Below are 22,926 nucleotides of genomic sequence, written 5' to 3'. Positions count from 1 at the left end.
AAGCAACAAGATCTGGGTAGTGACAACAGTGCATTGTATAATCAAATTATATTTTCTTTTTCTTTAATTTTCTTTTTTATTTTTTTAAATTTACATCCAAATTAGTTAGCATATAGTGCAACAATGATTTCAGCAGTAGATTCCTTAGTGCCCCTTACCCATTTAGCCCATCCCCCCTCCCACAACCCCTCCAGTAACCCTCAGTTTGTTCTCCATATTTATGAGTCTCTTCTGTTTTGTCCCCCTTCCTTGTTTTTATATTATTTTTGTTGCCCTTCCCTAGTGTTCATCTGTTTTGTCTCTTGAAGTCCTCATATGGCTGAAGTCATATGATTTTTGTCTTTCTCTGGCTAATTTCACTTAGCATAATACCCTCCAGGTCCATCCACGTAGTTGCAAATGGAAAAATTTCATTCTTTTTGATTAACGAGTAATTGGAGTATTACTCGTTAATCAAAAAGAATGAAAATTTTCCATTTGCAACTACGTGGATGGACCTGGAGGGTATTATGCTAAGTGAAATATATATCTGTATATATATATACATATATATATGTATACATATACATATATATATGTATATACACATATACACATCTTCTTTATCCATTCATCCATTGATGGACATTTGGGCTCTTTCCGTATTTTGGCTCTTGTTGATAGTGCTGCTATAAACATGGGGGTGCATGAGTCCCTTCGAAATAGCACACCTGTATCCCTTGGATAAATGCCTAGTAGTGCAATTGCTGGGTTGTATGGTAGTTCTATTTTTAGTTTTTTGAGGAACCCCCATACTGTTTTCCAGAGTGGCTGCACCAGCTTGCATTCCCATCAAATTATATTTTCTACATGATTTAAAACTATATACTTATTTCAGATGTTGATGAAAATTTCAATTCATTACCTGAACTTTTTTTTTACATTTTACTTATTTATTTTGAGAGAGAGAGAGAGAGAGAGAGAGAGAGAAAGCACAAGCAGGGGAGGGACAGAGAGAGAGGGAGACACACAATCCAAAGCAGGCTCCAGGCTCAGTGCTGACAGCTCAGCCCTGATGTGGGGCTCGAACCCACAAACCATGAGATCATGACCTGAGCCAAAGTCAGATGCTTAACCACCAAGCCACCCAGGCACCCTTACCACCTTAACTTTTTTTTAAAAACTCTATGTCCTCTCCCAACAAATAAGAGTCCAGGACCAGATGGCTTCCCAGGGGAGTTCTACCAGACGTTTAAAGCAGAGATAATACCTATCCTTCTCAAGCTATTCCAAGAAATAGAAAGGGAAGGAAAACTTCCAGACTCATTCTATGAAGCCAGTATTACTTTGATTCCTAAACCAGACAGAGACCCAGTAAAAAAAGAGAACTACAGGCCAATATCCCTGATGAATATGGATGCAAAAATTCTCAATAAGATACTAGCAAATCGAATTCAACAGCATATAAAAAGAATTATTCACCATGATCAAGTGGGATTCATTCCTGGGATGCAGGGCTGGTTCAACATTCGCAAATCAATCAACGTGATACATCACATTAACAAAAAAAAAGAGAAGAACCATATGATCCTGTCAATCGATGCAGAAAAGGCCTTTGACAAAATCCAGCACCCTTTCTTAATAAAAACCCTTGAGAAAGTCGGGATAGAAGGAACATACTTAAAGATCATAAAAGCCATTTATGAAAAGCCCACAGCTAACATCATCCTCAACGGGGAAAAACTGAGAGCTTTTTCCCTGAGATCAGGAACACGACAGGGATGCCCACTCTCACCGTTGTTGTTTAACATAGTGCTGGAAGTTCTAGCATCAGCAATCAGACAACAAAAGGAAATCAAAGGCATCCAAATTGGCAAAGATGAAGTCAAGCTTTCGCTTTTTGCAGATGACATGATATTATACATGGAAAATCCGATAGACTCCACCAAAAGTCTGCTAGAACTGATACATGAATTCAGCAAAGTTGCAGGATACAAAATCAATGTACAGAAATCAGTTGCATTCTTATACACTAACAATGAAGCAACAGAAAGACAAATAAAGAAACTGATCCCATTCACAATTGCACCAAGAAGCATAAAATACCTAGGAATAAATCTAACCAAAGATGTAAAGGATCTGTATGCTGAAAACTATAGAAAGCTTATGAAGGTAATTGAAGAAGATTTAAAGAAATGGAAAGACATTCCCTGCTCATGGATTGGAAAAATAAATATTGTCAAAATGTCAATACTACCCAAAGCTATCTACACATTCAATGCAATCCCAATCAAAATTGCACCAGCATTCTTCTCGAAACTAGAACAAGCAATCCTAAAATTCATATGGAACCACAAAAGGCCCCGAATAGCCAAAGGAATTTTGAAGAAGAAGACCAAAGCAGGAGGCATCACAATCCCAGACTTCAGCCTCTACTACAAAGCTGTCATCATCAAGACAGCATGGTATTGGCACAAAAACAGACACACAGACCAATGGAATAGAATAGAAACCCCAGAACTAGACCCACAAACATATGGCCAACTCATCTTTGACAAAGCAGGAAAGAACATCCAATGGAAAAAAGACAGCCTCTTTAACAAATGGTGCTGGGAGAACTGGACAGCAACATGCAGAAGGTTGAAACTAGACCACTTTCTCACACCATTTACAAAAATAAACTCAAAATGGATAAAGGACCTAAATGTGAGACAGGAAACCATCAGAACCTTAGAGGAGAAAGCAGGAAAAGACCTCTCTGACCTCAGCCGTAGCAATCTCTTACTCGACACATCCCCAAAGGCAAGGGAATTAAAAGCAAAAGTGAATTACTGGGACCTTATGAAGATAAAAAGCTTCTGCACAGCAAAGGAAACAACCAACAAAACTAAAAGGCAACCAACAGAATGGGAAAAGATATTTGCAAATGACATATCGGACAAAGGGCTAGTATCTAAAATCTATAAAGAGCTCACCAAACTCCACACCCGAAAAACAAATAACCCAGTGAAGAAATGGGCAGAAAACATGAATAGACACTTCTCTAAAGAAGACATCCAGATGGCCAACAGGCACATGAAAAGATGTTCAGCGTCGTTCCTCATCAGGGAAATACAAATCAAAACCACACTCAGGTATCACCTCACGCCAGTCAGAGTGGCCAAAATGAACAAATCAGGAGACTATAGATGCTGGAGAGGATGTGGAGAAACGGGAACCCTCTTGCACTGTTGGTGGGAATGCAAATTGGTGCAGCCGCTCTGGAAAGCAGTGTGGAGGTTCCTCAGAAAATTAAAAATAGACCTACCCTATGACCCAGCAATAGCACTGCTAGGAATCTACCCAAGGGATACAGGAGTACTGATGCATAGGGGCACTTGTACCCCAATGTTCATAGCAGCACTCTCAACAATAGCCAAATTATGGAAAGAGCCTAAATGTCCATCAACTGATGAATGGATAAAGAAATTGTGGTTTATATACACAATGGAATACTATGTGGCAATGAGAAAGAATGAAATATGGCCTTTTGTAGCAACGTGGATGGAACTGGAGAGTGTGATGCTAAGTGAAATAAGCCATACAGAGAAAGACAGATACCATATGGTTTCACTCTTATGTGGATCCTGAGAAACTTAACAGGAACCCATGGGGGAGGGGAAGGAAAAAAAAAAAAAGAGGTTAGAGTGGGAGAGAGCCAAAGCATAAGAGACTCTTAAAAACTGAGAACAAACTGAGGGTTAATGGGGGGTGGGAGGGAGGGGCGGGTGGGTGATGGGTATTGAGGAGGGCACCTTTTGGGATGAGCACTGGGTGTTGTATGGAAACCAATTTGTCAATAAACTTCATATAGAAAATAGAAAAAAAAAAAAGAAATAGATACAGAAGTATATAGGTAGCAAACATCAATGCTTAATTTACATTTCTTCTTGAATATTGAATCAATAAAGTAAATCCATGTATAAAAAAAAAATAAAAAATAAAAAGTCTATGTCCAATCAGAGAGGACAATAAAGCATAGCTATAGGTATAATAGGTATCAAGGCTTGTTGAAGCATCCTTGGCTGTTTGGCCGGGGTGGGGGTGGGGGGGCATTCCATAGGAGCAGGTTAGTGGGACAGTGGCCAGGTGGAACAGGAAGACAGAAAACCTGGATTAGGGTGTGAGTCTTATTTCTGTCATATATGAAATGTTTGATCATAAGCAAACCATTTAACCTTACCAAGCCTCAATTTCCTCATCTAAAAATGAGGATAATATTTCACAGAGCCTCTGGAAGGAAGGAGTTAGCAAGGCAATGAAAGTGAAATCGCTATGCCTACATCAAAGCACTGTCCAAATGCAAACTGGCCCTTTGGATGGCTAGATAGCTCGATAGCATCAGGGTTTTTTTTGAGAAATGTAAATTTGGATATGAACATGCTGAACGTAAACAACTTCTGACTGAGAAAACAAAATTTTGATAAATGCACACGGGTTTTGAGGGGGTGGGTTCCTGCCAGATATGACTGAATGCAAATTTCTGTGTCAACCCATTTTCTCTCAGTGTTTGTAATTTCTCTCATGAGGTAAACTGCTGTTTTTCCATAAACATCTCATTGAAACTGATTTGCTTGTGACTTCTGTAGCTTTAATTGTCATACAAACTCTCTCAAAGCATGTATCAGCGATGCTTTGAAATTAACTTCAAGGGGTGCCTGGGTGGCCCAGTATTATTGATTTCAGCTCAAGTCATGGTCTCATGGTTTGTGAGTTTGAGCCCCTCATTGGGCTCTGTGCTGACAGCATGAAGCATGCTTGGGATTCTGTCTCTCCTTCTCCCTCTGCTCCTCCCCTGCTTGTGTGCTCTCTCTCTCTCTCTCTCTCTGAAAATAAATAAATAAACACTAAAACTACCTTTAAGATAGATACTAGTACTCCTTACTATATTGAGTACTAGTCATTGACATAAAACACTTTTTATCTATTAATGCAGTTAATAGTTACTACAACCCTAGGAGAGAGATATGCCATTAATATTCCCATTTCGTTGATGAGGAAACTGAGGCACAGAGAAGTTTACTTGTACAGGACACAGAGCAAGGGAGTGGTAAAGCTGAATTGCAAGTCCAGGTATTTTGGGTGTGGAGTCCATGTCCTTAACCACAGTGTTCCACCATCTTCTGGGGAGATAATTATTGATATGAGGAGGAGGAGGAAGATCTTAGTTATGACTATATGTTTTATTCATAATCCTCATAATGCTCCGAGATTAAAGTGAGGTGTTTCTGCTCAATTAGAGCCCGAACATTTGATTCTCTAGTCATAAGTTTGAACCATATGGATATTGGTGTCATTGAGCCTCTTTTCTTGGACAGAATTTTGCAATTGTTAAATCCCCTGACGGACTTATTTCATTGTTGCTTTACAGCCATCCAGTGCGGTGGAGATGCTGAGGGCTAGCTCTCCCCATGACCTTTATGGGCTCACTCTGGGGCACCTGGGTGGCTCAGTCAGTTGAGCGTCCAACTTTGACTCAGGTCATGATCTCACAGTTCATGCATGATTCAAGCCCCTCTTTGGGCTCTCTGCTGAAAGCTCAGAGCCTGGAACCTGCTTCAGATTCTGCGTCTCCCTCTCTCTCTGCCCCTCCCCTGCTCACACTCTGTCTCTCTCTCAAAAATAAATAAACATTAAAAATTTTTTTTATTTAAAAAAAAGCACTCACTCTGGGTGTCCCCTCTGGAAGGATCCCTGATTGCTTCTCCTTACTTATTCCCACCAGCTGGCCAACTCCTCTACCTGTCCTGCTCTTATCATCACCTGCAGGAAGACTTCTTTGATTCCCCCTAAAGTATGTCAAGTTTTTCTGCTATGCACTTCTGTCACACCCTGCCTCCAATTTCAGGCTGAGGCTGGCTGATAATTCTGAACCTTGAATTTTCCACACAGGAAACTCAAGGAAGCTGAGAGTGAAAGCACCAGATCTGGTGGTGGAAGATGTGACTGGGGTCCTGAGTCAGTCTTATGTTCACTAATAGGAGTGTCTTGAAAGGTGTAAAATGCTACAAATATATGCTAAAAATTCTAAGAGGACCTGGCTTCAGATGGTGAAGGATTCGATAATCATCAGCATTTTCAGTCCTGGTTTCTCAGAACTACTGACTCACTCTTTAGCTTTAGCTTAGACTCTCGATGCCGTGTTGCTTAACTTCTATTTGGGACAGTTATTCAAGAATCAGGTAGTGAAATGTTACTGTGTACCAGGGAGTATCAGCATAGTGGGTAAGTGAGTGTGTTCTAGAATCTGAACTCAGATCCTACTCTACCAGCTGTGTGATCTCAATTACATGGCTGAATCGGTGACCCCATTTCCTCGTCTATAAAATGGGGATAATAATAGTGCCTCCTTCATTGGATTGGTGTAAGGATCAGATGAGACCATCCAGGCAAAGCTCAGAGCATAATGTTTGGAGCAGAGTGAGTGCTCCATAAAAGTTGTTAGCATTGTGAGCTAAACTCTCAGGTTTTAGCCTGGCTTCTGGTCTCCAGAGCACTTACCAGAGAATTTTCATCTTGCTGTTTTGCTTCTTCAAATCCCAAATATAACTCCTACTTTTCCACTCCTATTTTTCCAATTTATCCATTAGGTCCATTGTTTGCAGTGCCTAGAGCCCACAATACTTGTCAGGATAATTTCCTTCTTGCAATAAGTGAGATACATCCCCTCCTAGTCCCCTACCCTATCCTCCTCTCCCCTCCCTCTCCCGCCCTCCCTTCCTTCCTTCCTTTCTTCCCTTCCCCTTCCTTTCCTTTCCCTTCCCCTTCCTTTCTGTTTCCTTCCTCCCTCCCTCTTTCTTTCTTTCTTTCTCTTTTCTTTTTCCTTCCTTCCTTCCTTCCTTCCTTCCTTCCTTCCTTCTTTCTTTCCTTCCAGTGAAAGAGAGGGACCATTGAACAAAATAATGCCTAGAGCCCACACAACTCATATAAATCAGCCCTGGCTGGGTGGTTTTGGCCGAAGGTGCCTCATGAGGTTTTCAGTGAGGCTGTCAGGTGGGGATACAGTCATCAGAAGATTACACTGTGGGAGGATCCACTTCCAGGTTCACTGAGGTAGTTGCTGGTAGGTCTCAGCTCCTCTCTGGTTATTAGCTGGAGGACTCAATTCCTCACCACATGGCTTCCTCAGGACATAGCAGATGGTTTCTCCCAGAGCAAGAGGGGAGAGAGAGAGAGAAGAGAGAGAAACACCAAGGCAAAAGCTTCAATGTCTCTATAACCTAATCTTGGAAGGGACATGCCACCACTTTGCCATATTTCATTGGTCACACAAACCAACCCTGAGATGATGTAGGAGGAGTGTGAGTACTAGGAAGCAGGGATCATTGGGAGCCATCTGAAAGGCTAGCTATGACAAGAACTACTTTTTTAAATGTTTATTTATTTTTGAGAGAGAAAGCGAGCACACGTGGGGGAGGGGCAGAGAGAGAGGGAGACACAGAATCCGAAGCAGGCTTCAGGTTCTGAGCTGTCAGCACAGAGTCCGATGCAGGGCTTGAACTCACAAACTGCGAGATCATGACCGGAGCTGAAGTTGGACGCTTAACCGACTGAGCCTCCCAGGCACCCCACACAAAAACTGTTTTTAATATTTGGAAACTAGAAACTATCCAAATGCTTATCAACCATAGGAAAGATAAATAAAGGATGGTGCAAGGAGAATGAACCATTGACAGCTGTATGCAACAATATGGACGTACCTCACAAACATAATATTGCACAGGAGAGGCCAGGCACAAAGAGTACCTACCATATGATTCCATTTATATAAAGTTAAAAAATAAGCAAAACTACTCTATGGGTTAGCAGTGAGAATGCTGTCCTTCCGGAAAGATAATGACCGGAAGTAGATTCAAGGGGGACTTTGGGAAGCTGCTGCATTTAGTTTCTTCATGTGGGTTTTAGCTCTACAGGTTTGTGAAACTCATTGAATTGTACACTTTTATCTACATATATTATACTTCAAAAAGAATTTTTCAAAAGTTGGTGTTAGAACACCTTTATTGTCTTCCTTTCATAGAGAGACATTTTGAAAATGATATCAGTTATGGCTTGGTGTAAATCTGGGATGATTACAGTATCTGGTCAGAATATTAGTCCTGACTGTGAGAACTTGACTGAACAAGTCACTTATTCTCTTCACTTATTTTCTCTGAACGTGGTTTGCTCCTCCGAAGAGTTGGACACTTGCCCTTCTAGCCTCAAGTGTGATGAAGAATGTTGGGTAACATCAGGTGTCGTTGAATACTGTTGTATGCAAGATGAAGTACTAAAGTCAGGCAGTAATGTAAAGATCAACTATAAACAACTATAAACAAACTACTCTTTTCCACCCTACAGAAAATTCTGTAGATAAGCCTTAAATCACTGGATGCCCTTGGAAGCTCAAAAGCCAGGAACTAGGAATGTACTTGTTTTTGTTTCTCGTTAGATTTCTGGTCTTCCTTTCTGTGGGGCAGCCTAAGACAAGACTGACTTGAATGGCAGTGGTGGGAGAAGGGGGCAGGGGAAGGATTTCTCACTCTCTTAATCTCTTTTATGTTGAGGGCACCTAACTGAATTTCCATATCACATATACCTCTACAGTGACTCCAATGTATGTGAAAGCACTGAAAATTGTAACAATAATAAGGAAATGTAAGTTATGATTTATCTTTGGAACAGGTACTTTCCTCAGATTATTTTGGGTCTAGAAAGCCTTTGCGGATAATGTCAAGGTTAAATGAAGTGACTGATTAAAGTCAATTAACCAAAACAGGAGGCTGCTTCATGCTTAATGATATGTTGGGACAGTACGCAGAGAAAGAAGCTAAAGTCAACATTAGATATTATCATAAATAGCAATTTTAAAATTATGTAGTACTTTATTGTTTATAAAAATCTAAATCATTTCTTAAAAATTTACCTTATTTTAAAGATGAGGCTTAAATGTCCAAGATCATCTGACAAGTTTAACAAGAGAACTAGGATTTATAATCAGATCTTTTTTAAAAAATTTTTAAACATGTATTTATTGTTGACAGACAGAGACACAGTGCAAGCAGGGGAGGGGCAGAGAGAGGGAAACACAGAATTTGAAGCAGGCTCCAGGCTGCGAGCTGTCAGCACTGAGCCTGACCCAGGGCTTGAACCCACGAACCGTGAGATCATGAGCTGAGCCAAAGTCAGACGTTTAACTGACTGAGCCCCCCAGGCGCCTTTATAATCAGATCTTCTAAGTTCAAAATCATAATACTTCCGAGGAGACCAGGAGATCTTTCCCACACACACTTTTTTATGAGTGGTGATGGTACAAAGATGTAGTTTAATTTTTTTTTTCAACGTGTATTTATTTTTTGGGACAGAGAGAGACAGAGCATGAACGGGGGAGGGGCAGAGAGAGAGGGAGACACAGAATCGGAAACAGGCTCCAGGCTCTGAGCCATCAGCCCAGAGCCTGACGCGGGGCTCGAACTCCCGGACCGCGAGATCGTGACCTGGCTGAAGTCGGACGCTTAACCGACTGCGCCACCCAGGCGCCCCAGTACAAAGATGTAGTTTGAGGATTTTGTGATTTGGGCCCCTTGGGCATATCCTCTGGCTTCAGCCACCTGCAGGATTCACATGACTCTGATCATCTTCTCTAGACAAGATTCACCATATTAACAAAGACAGTGAGGTGGGAAGGGCAGAGTTATCTGGTGGCTATGGTTCTCACCTGGGCAGAGACCGGCTGCTCAGGATGAGGTCAGAAGTTGCTCCTGTGTGACCCAGGATATGTGGGATTTAGGGTATCCTTCTGGGTGATATAGCTGGTTCCTGATGCTCCAGGATGGGACCAAGTTATATTTTTAATACATATATGCTTGTATCATGCTTCCACATCTGCTTATTACTACATAATAAAACTGTTTGAAAAGACACACTTTGCCCAATAAAGATATGTTATAAGGTAACTGTGATACCCCAATTCACATAGGCTCATCATAGGAGTTGAAATTCACAGTGCTAGCACTATCTTTGTGCCTCACAGTTTTGCAGAGGTGTGTACCCTTTAATGGGACTGAAGCCTCCCAGATAGGGGTCCTATACTGATTAGGAGAACCCAGATATAGTCATTGTGAAGTGGCTTAGGGAGGAGAGTAGTAGTGAGCTCAGTGGAGAATCTTCTCCAGCTCCTCATATTTAGGAGAGATATTGCTATGTCCAGATATGATTCCATTTCTGTTTTTAAATTTATCATTCCACATTTCCTTTGGGACTCAGGTAGCAGCATGAGGCCCCCTGGTGGCCTGAAATCGTTCTTGAGTTTACTTTTCAAGCATTCTCAAGGGCAGGTGTGGCTGGAGAAGTACATGGGTAGTAAATACTCACCTACATATGTTGCTTACAGTAGAGGCAGGGCGGAGTAGGATGACCTATTTGGGGGGAGTTGAGAACTAAAATATTTCTTTTTTTTATTTTTTTAACGTTTTATTTATTTTTGAGACAGGGAGAGACAGAGCATGAACAGGGGAGGGTCAGAGAGAGGGAGACACAGAATCTGAAACAGGCTCCAGGCTCTGAACTGTCAGCACAGAGCCCGACGCAGGGCTCAAACTCAGGGACCGCGAGATCATGACCTGAGCCGAAGTTGGCCGCTTAACCGACTGACCCACCCAGGCGCCCCTAAAATATTTTCTTTTAAGAGATTAAAACAAATGGACTTTGATTCAAGATAAACCACTCACTTTCTGATTTTTCATTCTTTAGTTCATTCAGTAAACATTTATTGAGTACCTACCCTGTGCAAGACATTGTATTAGGCATCACATGAGGGGTAAAAAAAAAAAAAAAAAAAAAAAGACACCATGCCCTTCTAAGGAGATTTGGAAGAGAGTAAAACATTTATGCCACCAACATGGTAGAAAATGAAAGTTGCGATCAGAGAATAAATAAGTAAAGACTATAGAATGAACAGTTACTTTGAGGTAAAAGGGAAAGCTTTTTAGGAAGGGGTTGCATTTAGGCTGGGGCTCTAATGAGAAGCAGGATTTGGATACGTTGAGACAGAGAGGGAAAGGATGACATTATGGAGGAAGGAAAACAGAAGGTGAACATACATGGAGGCAGGAAACCAAAGTCTGATTCAGAATGGTGAATAGTCTGGTCTGGCTAACTCATGAGTTTTTGGGTTGGAGTGAAGTGAAAGCTGGATACATCTGTTTGGATCGGATAGTGGAGAACCTTGAACACTTGCCTGAGAAATTTCTTCATCAAGCAACAGGGAGCCTTTGAATATCTTTGAGCAGGAAAGAGGCATGTCAAAGCACAGGCTCCCTCCCTCTCACTGAAATCAACACGATGCTATATACTTGCATTTGGCCCAGAGGAGTGTTGATGTGCGTGAATTTAAGATAATTGTGCTGTACTCTACTATAATCAACAACTCCAAACTTGTACCAGCTGCCCTTCAAAGCCATGAGAAACTAGGCCATCAAGGCTTCTCCTCTGAACAAAACCACTTGAGCACCAGAGAGCAGTCAGTGCCAGAAGGCTCCTGCCATATTTAATTAAATTCCTTGGGAGAATGCCTCTCTTGAAAGTGCTACACAAGGTTTGTTTTGTTTTTCTTTGTATTTCCCAGGGTTAAGAAAGGCTTCATGCCTCACTATCTTCCCATACTAGTTTCATGTGGTTTAAACTACATGGACCAAGGATATTTCTGGCTAAAGTTCTGAAGTAGAGTCCTAGCTGGGTATAGAATAGCTCAATATTCACAAAAGTCAAGCAGTGATCTTATTTGGTTATATTAGAACTCACTCAGTTAAGCAGCCTGAGAATCTACACAATGCCTGGCGTATGGTTGGTGCTTGAAAATACATGAAGCAAATATTTAACAGCTAATTGAATAAGTAGGTAGCGCACATTTAATAACACGTTATAAAATTCCTGACCCCAGGCATCGATTTCCTAGTTGTTAATGGCTTAGAATATAATGAACATCATTAATATTTTTCTTCAGAAGTCATGAAAAAAATGATACAATAAAAATCTTCTAGATAAATTAGGGAGTGGCAACACGCTCATTTGAGAGAACTACGATTAAGACATTGCGAACAAGGAGGGGAAGATGGACAACTTAAAATCAGATAACTACAATAAAATAAATAAAAATAAAAATACAATAGAAACAACCATTTAAGAAGTTTCAGCAGCAATAAGTATTTATTATTTTGAATGAAATGTACATTAAACTTTATATAAAAATCATCAAAAGTGCTAGGTTGGATTATTTTAATATTAATTTAACCCCCCATGTCATCTAGTAGCTACACCTTCTACCTTTTTGTTTAATTTCTGACACATCATTAATCATCTAAAACTGTCCAATGTTAAAACATAAAAAATATTAGTTTATTCTTCAAGAAAAAGTACCACCAGTGATGCGTTATTAAAAGCAAAAAAAATAGATGCCAGAGTACTTATTTAAAAAAATTATCACAGAATTTCATAGAAGTATGCAAAGTCTGAGGGGATTTAGACTCTCGGCAGTACATTTTTATGATACAACTCCTCAAAAGTGTGTGTGTGTGTGTGTGTGTGTGTGTTTGAGGCAGGTCGCTGGTGTGCCAGAACTGTCTGATTATTTTCTCATCTTTCCTTGGCTCCTTTCCAAGGTGAAATGAGTGTTGTCTAATGCCGTGCACCTCCCATGACCCTCAAATGTTTAATGTAGAGAAAAAAGCTGAGTTTTCAGTCTTAGAAATAGCCCTTAGAGTTAAGTTTGTCATTAATGAAAACACAAGCAGGTTCCTCACAAAACAGAACCCCCTCTACCCTCCCAGCCTCAATTCACCCCCATTCCTCTGGTCTGCTCCAACGCTCTGTTCATTCTCTCCCACACTAGTTCTGGGTGAATTGGATGACACAGTGAAAGGAAGGCTTTCAGGCCACGTATCCCATTTGGTCCCATTTGGTCCTAAGCAAATAAGCTTCTCTGATTTGCCACAAGAGCCGTCTGACTCTCCCGTCTCTTGGCTTTCTTGCTCCTCTGCCTCACCTTCCAGCATAAGGCACTGGAGGCTAACAAAAAAAGTCCAGACGACAGAAGGACCAGACCCAAGATAGAGATGATGGAGCCATGGGAATTGAAGCTGTAAGCCACAGCCGTGACCACTATGCCAGCGATGAGGACCACCACGGCAAACGGGATGATGCAGCGGTAACAGGAGAGCTCAGCACCCCCTGTAGCAGCCGTCAACTGAATCTCACTGACCAAGGGGACCGTGGTGACCACCACTTCCCTGTTGGGGCTCTTCTCCATTGTCACTGGCTTGGAAGACTTTGGGGTTCCCAGGATCTCCTTTATGGGCTCTTCAGTCATTTTTACTAGCGGCGTTTCCTAGCTGGGTTCACAGACTAGACCTGGGGGGTCTCTCCAGGGTGGAAGCTGTGGAGGAGACAGAGAAATGCATCAAAGTGAGCCCTGCAAATAGAAGTCAGGAGCTAGGGAGGCAGCTCTGGGTTCTTTCCCAGGAGGCACAGATGCATGTGAAAATCAACTTTCATATTCTTTTTCCTAATTGTTTGCATTCTCTTTGCAAAATGCAAGGTAAAGCAGATAGCCATAAAGAAAGGGAAGATATAAAAAGCAGGAAGCACTTTACAGTGTTTAATATACCCTGACGGTCTCCAAACGTTTTACAAGCCTTTCCGCTTTGTCTATTGCTTCTCATTTCTCTAAACACACGGAAAAGCCTCAATCCTAATCCAAAAGACGGCCTCCTTCATGAGGAGAATACACTATAAACAATACTCCTCACAGTTTGTTCCAAAACTCAGGGCAACATAGACTCTGCCAGTGTTTCCGGGCATAACATGCATTCCAAACTATCACCCATTCGCTGCCCACCAAATCAGTATCAAGACCAGCAGCCAGTGTATGAAGGATGTTCTTTTACGGCAGCTGACAATCAGCAAGTCTTTATTGTACCTATTTAATAGCGCACCATGTGTCCTGGGACCACGGTGGGGGAGCAGGTCAGCAAAAATTCAGCAGCAAGAAGGCCAGGATTTGTGATCTGAAATGTGGCAATATCTTCCAATCCATTTGAGAAGGGAAAAGGAAGAAGAAAAATCCCACAGTGTTGTAGGATACAATTTTGTACTTTCTTAAAGATAAGATCAACTCTTAGAGTAACTACCTGTTGATTCAAACTTTTCCTTTGAACTCAACAAGGAATTTCAAATACTACGTGGGCTGTGACATATTTTTAAAAGTAAGCATGCTTGATTTTCAGGAAAGTTTTATACTTTTTTCATTTCCCCATGCCCTAGTGTATAAAACTTGTCGCAATGCACCTTTCTGAACATCTGAACCCGAACACTTTCAGGACTCTCCATCACATATCAGAAACTCTCAGTCAAGCATCTGTCTCTAATGCTTCCCAGGAGAAATTGGTGAATGCTCTCGTCTGCTGTTCAGACATGTTAAGTCTTCCTCTTTTGTCCCCGAGAAGCGATGTAGCTAGCAGCATTGCAGTTACCGAAGAAATTCAGAGGAAGATTCTTGAGGCTATTTCAAGGAGATTATTAACACTTTGAACATATTAAGCATCCACTGAAAACAAACTTAAGCCCAAATCAAACCTCCCAGGTTCCTCTCTGCCCTGGGAAGTCAAACTATCACTCCGTGTGCAATGAAGCTAAATCTTAGAACTGCCTATTCGCATGTAATTTTTAGTCACTGAATTAATCCTTGCTGTCCAGTGACACCCTACATACTGGCGAGGCCAGTAGAAGGATATTTGAGATTATGTCTGAAAGAAAAAAAAATCTTCACTCCAAAGCTGAGGCGTAAGTTAACCTGCAAACGAAGATCTGTCCCCAACTACAGGCACATACCTCAGAGAAAAGCAATCCATTACCAGGCGGCACACCGGACTTGGGAGGGAAGAAACAGCAGTGCTTGAGTTTCTTCGGTCAACTTCTGGGAAAGAGCCTGTAGTGGCTTGTCTGTCAGTAAAATGACAGGACAGGAATCTCCACTGGGGAAAAGAAAAGATATAAAAATACTGTGCTGTAGGGCTGGTTTCAAATCCTGGAGTTCTTTCTTTCGCTCTACCTCTGTTCCTAAATGACGCTTGTCTTTCCCTCTCTCTCTTTTTATTTCCTCCCCCTCTGGATTGCCCCTCCCTGTCATTTTTTTTTTTTCCTTCGTTCTCTTCCTTGCCAGCAGATTTCGAGTTTTGGCTTCCCCCAGCTCTGCTCAGGGACATGATAAGTCAGAATCAGTCTAGAGTCCCCAGAGACAGAAGCCAGCTTTTACTTTTATTTCTCTTGCAGTATTTACTAAGTAGACTGCTTTGCATTACTCATTTTTTCCCCCAGCCAACCTCCAGATCTTCCTCCCACCCATCAGGCATTTTCATAAGAAAATCCCAGACTCAGCGTTGCAGACCCAGCTGAGGGGATAGAGCTGAAGGGACAGACACTTTAGGGCGGCAGGAACAGCTGTGAAGTCATGGGGCAGCTGAATTCAGCCTGTAAGCCAGCAAAAATCCATGTTTCTTCTGCTTCCCCAATATTCTTTATTTGTACGTGTGTGGGCCATCTGAAGCTTAAAACCCCCCTTGTTTGATATTAATTCTCTTAGGAATGAGGGTGAGAGGCAAATGTTTATGGCTGAGGGGGAATCCAGTCATCTTGATTTAAACATGATCACTTACTACTTGTGCTAGGAGGTGAGTACTTTTGGCAATGCTGAAATTATCATCACCATCAGCATCACCATCACCACTGTCATTTACAGACCACCTACTATGGACGTCGCACAGCGTTGCATGCATTACTTCTCACTAGTTTACAAATGAGTTTATAAACAGTTTGTAAATGAGGCTCAGAGGGGTTAAGTAATCTCACAAAGGTCACACAGAAGGAAAAAAAAAAACCTTGGTTTGAACCCCAGGCTCTAATGGGCACATAAATCATGTAGAGAGCTTATTAAATGTCGAATCTGATTTCGTCGGTCTGTAACAAGCTCCTGGCTGATGCCAGTCTGCTGTTTCTTGGCCCACTTTCAGGAGCAAGGTACTTGAAACATTCAAGCATAGATGGTTTGGCCCACCACACACCCCAACAATTAAGTTAAAGGTCTATATCCCACTCTTCCTCAAATGGCTTTATAGGTTGATACTTTTTTTTTTACAGATAAGCTGTTTGAAATTTTAAAGCCCCAGATTGTCTTTTTGAGAGGAAAAATGAGATAATATTTGGACACTATTATAAGTTCATCCCTATACTTCTGTAGCTAAAAGTTATCCATCCTCTATTTTTTAGTCTCTATAGTTTTAAGAACTTCTTTTTAATTAATACAGTAAATTTATAAGTGTTAAGTCAATTATCTGAAAAGATGTGTTCCCTTCTTTCTCTTGGCTTGTTAGATTTCTTTAACTGTTGGCACAAGGCTCGGATGTTCCCAGGCATCTCACTTCTGTTCTAAGATAGCATCCCGCATCTAGTAAAAATCCCTTGATGGTTTTGTCATAAAGGGAGAGGGAACAGAAGTCCTTTTCTCTAGAATGGGAGCCAGAGAGAGGGCTTCTGCATCTCAAAAGAAATAAAGTTGAAAAGCCCCTGAGGTCAAGGGAGCCCAGAGTGCTGAGGATGGCGAGTATCTGGAGGTCCCCATAGCTTCCATCCTTGCATTTTTAAAATGTGGGGGTCCAAGAAACAGACCCATCATCCAGGAGAAATGCTGTGGCTTGGTGATGAAGATAAAGGATGCTTAGAATTAGGGCATTTCAGCACTTGTCAACACTGCCCTGGGAAAATGGTGATACAAAGGCCACTGGCTACATACATTGGAAGCTTGGGGGGGGGGGAGGGTCCTTATAAGAGCAGCAAGGTCTCTCTCTCAAAACAATCCAATAAACCCACTTCAGCTCTTAGATCACGTTACCCTGTTGAACATCATATTCCTCTATTACTAAAATCAAAGGTACATGAATCAAACCTCCACCAGAGAGAAACCAGAGGGCACCCTTTTTCCACAGTGAGCCCTTGACTGAATCTATAATAAGGGACAGTAAGTATGTCTGTGCGCTGGGAACATGGGCAGGTCTGTCATTACTTGTAATAAACCAAAGCGTTCTTCAGGCTTTCCAGGCTCCAGGCATCTCATTCTCCTCCAATTCTTCACAAGGAGTGTACATCTGCCTAGATACACAGATGCGCGTTTCCAGACTCTTAAGTAGATAATTGATGATTTGTATTGATAAATACAAAGACAAAGAAAGCTTTGGGACAAAACAGAAGTTGTATACAAAGAATAAGCGCCTAACATTATACTCACGGACACACGCAGTTTTAATTGACTTTTACTTCTTCAAATTGAAATTCAGGGAGAATGCCTAGTGATCAATGCCTGATGTCTTTGAATATTTTTACCTTCATCCATTCTGTGCATTTAAGATATTAACCCCCGCCCCTGGGAATTCCTTAAGGGACACCTGCCCCCAAATGCAAAATCTTATCCACAAAGCAACCAGTCTTCTTTCTGCAAGCCTTTCAGAAGAGAGGAGGAATCTTTCTGGTTCTTTTGAAAACACATGGCTCCAGGAGATTCTTTTAAAGTTTGGAAAACTTTTCAGAAAGCGTCCAGTGTGTGAATTAAATCAGTGCCCCCTGCCCCTAACTCCCCCGCCCCTGCCCCCTCGCCGTAGGCATTCAACATTTCTCTCCCAGATCTTTCAAAAAGCAAGGCAAAGATTCTTACCTTTCCCAGCCAGAATCGGACTGAGACAGCTGCCAGCTCCAGCCAACAGCAACCCAGAGAGGGGGATGCAAATCACCACACTAGGGACCGTAAACAAAGTACTCAACAAGGCTTAAACACAATTAAGGGACCGGAGAAAAACTGGAGAGAGGAAATCCCTTAAATGCGGCTGCATTTTGTTCAGTTTCCCTCTCTGAGAATGTAATCCGTGTTTTTTAAAAGGGAACCAAGTTTGAAAAGAATGTCCTGCTTTGTTTTACTCTCTTTATAGTCCCATCCAGGCTTTCATTTTCAAGATTTCAAGATTTTCCCTACCCAAAGCCCCCCTTCTGATACTCCTCTGTAAATGCTAGGAACCTGCAGAAAAGAATTTGTAAACCTTCTTAATGTACTTCCAGGCGGGTGTGGGGTTCGGAAAGTATGTGCGCGGTGTGGGGGGTGGAATGTAAACTAATCTCTTTCCTTGCAATATGCAAGTAAAAAGAGTAATTGAAGAGAAGAATCCGTGGTGAAAATGACATGTGGTTCCTTGTGTGGACCCTCTCCCTAAAGTCAGAGTAGCGGTCTTACCAGGGTTCTCTATCAGAGGATGGCAAGGCACCATGGAAATGATGGTATACTGGAAAATCACTTCTGTGAGGAACTGAATTCTTAATCACATAATTTCCAGGCCTCGACATCAGTCTGGTCCTGGGGATTTGAAACCACACTGCACCACATGTAACACTTCCACCAAAGGCATCATAAGGAGCAGAACTTGTTATTCTGGAAAGAACTTCCCCAAATTTGAAAAAATCTTATTTTATTTAGAAATCAGATTGGAAAGAAAGATATTTAGGTGCAGGAGATACAGAAATGGAGGAGAGTAGGGCAGATGGTGAACACCATGACAGGAGATTTGGCCCTTTTCCCTTCAATAGAAGCCAAGGTTCGGTCTCTGGGCTGGAAAGGGGGGGCCATTCTGATTTTGCCATTGGCTTTCTGTTGTTGAAGACCTGGACATTTCTCCTTTGGGAGCATACAAACTTTGCATTTTGTGAAGAGTATCCCCATGTGTATTCAATTACTGGCCCATATTTACTTTCAGTTTGCTTTTGCTTGGTGTGGTTGAGTTGGCTAATTTCCAGCAGCTCTGAAGATGCCAGTTCCTTCCGGCTGTCTGTCCAATCACTGCATGCCTTTGATCTGGGTCATCACCCAGTCCAATTGGATTCAGTGTGATTCGGGAAGCTGGCCAGTTTTTCTCTTTTCCAATGCTTCTTTTAAGGGTGTGTCTGCATTTATGTTCTGAAATCACGAACATTTTGGAAAGTGATCTGTGCTTGTGTGTTCATTTTGGATAACAGGTCGTGTTATTGCTTTCCCCACACCATCCCCCACCCCCAGGCACTGTTCTTTGAGGTCTAGGACATTAAATAGAGAGATCTGATGGTACCAAGAGGAATGATGTGTATGCCTTAGATATATATTTTACTATTTGCTGGTCAATTTCCAGCTACCAGAAACTCATTAAATCCATGTGAGTATAGAAGGGTGGAAACACGTCTTCTAGATACACATCCTGGTCACCATTCTCTTATCTATTTTGTTACATAAACATAAAAAACCAGAGTTGCTAAAATCAAATGGCACAGTAGGACCTTAGGGAGGGCTGAGTAAATCATCTCTCACTTCAACAAGAGCTAATCGGCACTTCAGCCTCAGATGAGAATTTATTTTCTTGTTTCAAAATCCAAATGTATGCTGAAACTTCTGTGGTCCTGATACATCCCCATGTATCTTGCACAATTCTTTATGCATATTATTCTTTGGAGCCTTAGAATGAGGAAGCTCAAAGATCAAGGGTGATAGCAAATTGGGCTGCCATTTTCCCAAACAGGTACATACCACTCACATCAGCCTTCCCTAGTAGGCTACGGGTCATGTATTCAGGGGCTTGGAGGAAGCCCACCGTACTTGCCTGTTTGTCCAGGGGAGGCAAGGGAAGGGACCCGAACGAGCTCACTCCTTTGCTGCTCCTCTTGATACTCAGTAGTGTGGGATCCCACTATGCCTTTTTACAAAAGCAGTCTCCCCCTCACCTCTGATGACAAATGTCACTTTTCTTGTCCATAATATAACGTGCACATTGTGTGACCACCCTCCCCCCCTCCACTCCCAATCAACACGTAATTTCTAGGCTTCGGCATCAATACGGTGCTGGGAGTTTGAACCACCCTGCAACATGTAAAATTTTCTAAAAACTACTAATCTGTGACATCCTATAAGGGTCAGTTAGCTTTTCTTTGTTCCATATTCATAGAGCAAGATATACCTTATGACCCAATTGGCCGTCTCTCAGTCATGTAGTGATGGTCTTAAAATGACCTACATGGGATGGGCAGATCAGTGCTGCCAAGATACAGTTGAAACCATAGATTTTGGTCTCTGTGTTTGGGCAAGAGGACTGTCAAATAGGTTATCACAAGTAGTTTTTGCTATCTCCATTTTGGGGGAAAGAGAAGCAGAGGTTCAGAGGAAATCACTGTTCCTAGATTTAACTCCAGAGCCCGGACTCCTTCATTCTGAGTTGACCCACATGATACTCTCAGTGAAGAGGAGAGGAGCATATTAGCACTTACCTGGTGTCTAATGTGCACCGCCCATAAACAGACCCTATCTCAGGTATTTTCATTTTACTAATGGAGAAACTAAAACTCAGGAGGTTAAGCACTTGCTCAGGATCTACTACAAAGGAAAGAGGCAAGGCCAGGATTCAAGTCCAAGAGCTACTTCTCCTGTGTTGTGCTGTGAGGACTACTGTTGCTTATTATTATTTATTAGAATACATGTCTATCCCTAACTTCAGAGTAAGTCCCATTTTCTTGGGTTAGGGATGACATATTCTCACTAGGTTCAGTTTTAGAAAAGTGCTTTGAAAATGGGTATCTACTGCTTCTAGGATGATTAACCACGTGCATTGACTCAAATGCATCTGGGTTTTGAAGGAGAGCTGTGTTACTGATCAGATTTGGGTAGGCTTGAGACACAGGCCTGGTACCATTGGAGTCTGGGCCAGATGCCATGGCAGTATGGACATTTCAGAAGTCACTCAGGCCATTCCTGTGCCTTCATGAACATTTAAGTTCTGCTGATATTTACTGTATTGCTTTCAGTTGCCAGGGATTTGTTCCATGCTCTAGTTGAGAAAATACAAACCAGTAAACAAAGTATGATCTCTGCTATCCGGGAGCTTATAGTTCAGGGCAGGAGAGCCATAGGGCAACCTAAGTCAGTAATCTTTTTACTGGAGGGAATACCAAACTGCTTCGGGAAGGCTGGGGAAAATGAAGTCAGTCTGGTCTAGGTGGGAGGGAAAGCTTGATGGCAGGTGGGTACTGAGAGTATTACAAGTAGGAAAGGAGAGGAGGTGATTCTAGGCCAAAGGCCATAAATAATAAACATAAATAAACATAGCTCAGGAAAGTCGGAGTCTTCTGCAGAGAACTTTTGAGTAGCCTGTGTGGCTGACTTATGGAACTCATGGGACAGGCAGAGAGCAGTCCAAATAAGACGGGAGAAGGTTTATGGTGGGATTATTGCCTCAATGTCAAGTTGGGACTGTGTTATGCGAACGGTGTGGTTGGTTTGTTTGTTTGTTTGTTTTAGAAGAATGGCATAGTCTGCTCTCTCTGCATTATCCAAATTAGCCTGGCATCAGAGTGTTGAGAGGCAAGCAGAAAGTCAAAATGCAGAAGGTGGAGACTATGACTGGGACACCTGTTAGAAAACCCTTGTGATTGTCCAGGTGAAAGGCGCTAGGGGCCTGATATTAGGAAACAACGTGCAGGCGTGAAGACACAATAATGGGCAGAATCAGCAGAGCTCGACAGTGAATTTTCCACATGGGAGGTTGTCAAAGGAGAGGGATTTGTAAGGTTTTAAGGCCTAAGTAATTAATAGCTAATCGATACTGTCGTCAGAAACAGAAGGCCAGGGCAAGGAGCAGGTATACGGTGAAGGATACACACTTGTTCTGTTAGCATAGCTGACTATTTCTCCGGTGGAGAGGCAGACAGACGCTGGAGAGAGTGACATTACTGCCCACCAACTAATTGGTGAACCATTTCCTGAATTGCCAAATAATGAGGTTAAGAGCTCCCTGGTCAATATGCCCCTGAAATTATGAATGAATTTATAACTTACTTCATTCCACACAGATACACACAGCTGCTGACACATATACAATATGCACACATGATTTGACACGGCTAACTTTTTTCATAGAACAAGAACGTAAATATTTTAAGAATTTCAATTCGAGCCTTTGGTTGAAATGACTGTATGCAAACAATACACTGAGCCAATTTTAAAGTTCAGTTTTAAGTTCTGTGAAAACAAGAACATAAACAGCAATTCCTTTTGTACAAGCATGCACCATGAGAAAAGCGCCCCATAGATGTTTTCCGGGAATGAAAGTGTTTTTCTCCTCTATCGATCACTACCACGCAAGGTACTACTCACACAGAAGAGCATGTAGGAGGTTCCAATCGCCTCATAACCCAAGTGGAGAACAGCATTCGTCTTACCAAGAACTAATTTTATGTTCCCTCTGAGCTAATCCAAAAAAAAAAAAAAAAAAAGCAGTCCAAGTCCACTGTGGATTTCTTCATAAATGTCAAGTTTGGGGGCGCCTGGGTGGCTCAGTGGGTTAAGCGTCTGACTTCAGCTCACGTCATGATCTCACAGTTTGTGAGTTCGAGCCCCATGTCGGGCTCTGTGCTGACAGCTCAGAGCCTGGAGCCTGCTTCAGATTCTGTCTCCCCCTCTCTCTCTGCCCTTCCTCTGCTCACGCTCTGTCTCTCTCTCTCTCTCTCTCAAAAATAAGCATTAAATTAAAAAAATAAAGAAATGTCAAGTTTGGGCCTCATGCAACACAAGCAAGTCTTCGTGTTGGAGTTTACCAAGGTCCCGTCGACTGGAAAGTCTCCCGTATCCTCAAGGATAGTGTCAGCAATTGTGTGTGCTCAGAAAGTCTTTGCCAAGTAAATCAACAGATAAATAAAAGAATGACTGTACATTTAAATCAGATATAAACTTGAAAACTCAGAACGTTATTCAAATAGATTATTTCAGAGTGACCAGATATTTAGTGCTAAGTACATTAATTATTCAGTGACTACTGGCATTTT

General features: G+C 41.9%; 1 protein-coding gene across 1 annotated transcript; it reads right to left on the bottom strand.

Annotated features, from left to right (window-relative positions):
* Window positions 1–12,958: 12,958 nt before the first annotated feature.
* Window positions 12,959–13,363, bottom strand: TMEM100 (transmembrane protein 100). Its single transcript, XM_047080469.1, has one exon. It carries the CDS (start codon window positions 13,361–13,363, stop codon window positions 12,959–12,961), a length of 405 nt encoding a protein of 134 aa, XP_046936425.1.
* Window positions 13,364–22,926: the final 9,563 nt, after the last annotated feature.

The sequence above is a fragment of the Lynx rufus genome, unplaced genomic scaffold (assembly GCF_022079265.1).
Source record: "Lynx rufus isolate CCGP_SWC_20201006 ecotype Redwood Valley unplaced genomic scaffold, mLynRuf1.p SCAF_18, whole genome shotgun sequence".
In the NCBI taxonomy this organism is placed as follows: Eukaryota; Metazoa; Chordata; class Mammalia; order Carnivora; family Felidae; genus Lynx; species Lynx rufus.
This window is presented reverse-complemented; position numbering and strand designations above follow the sequence as displayed.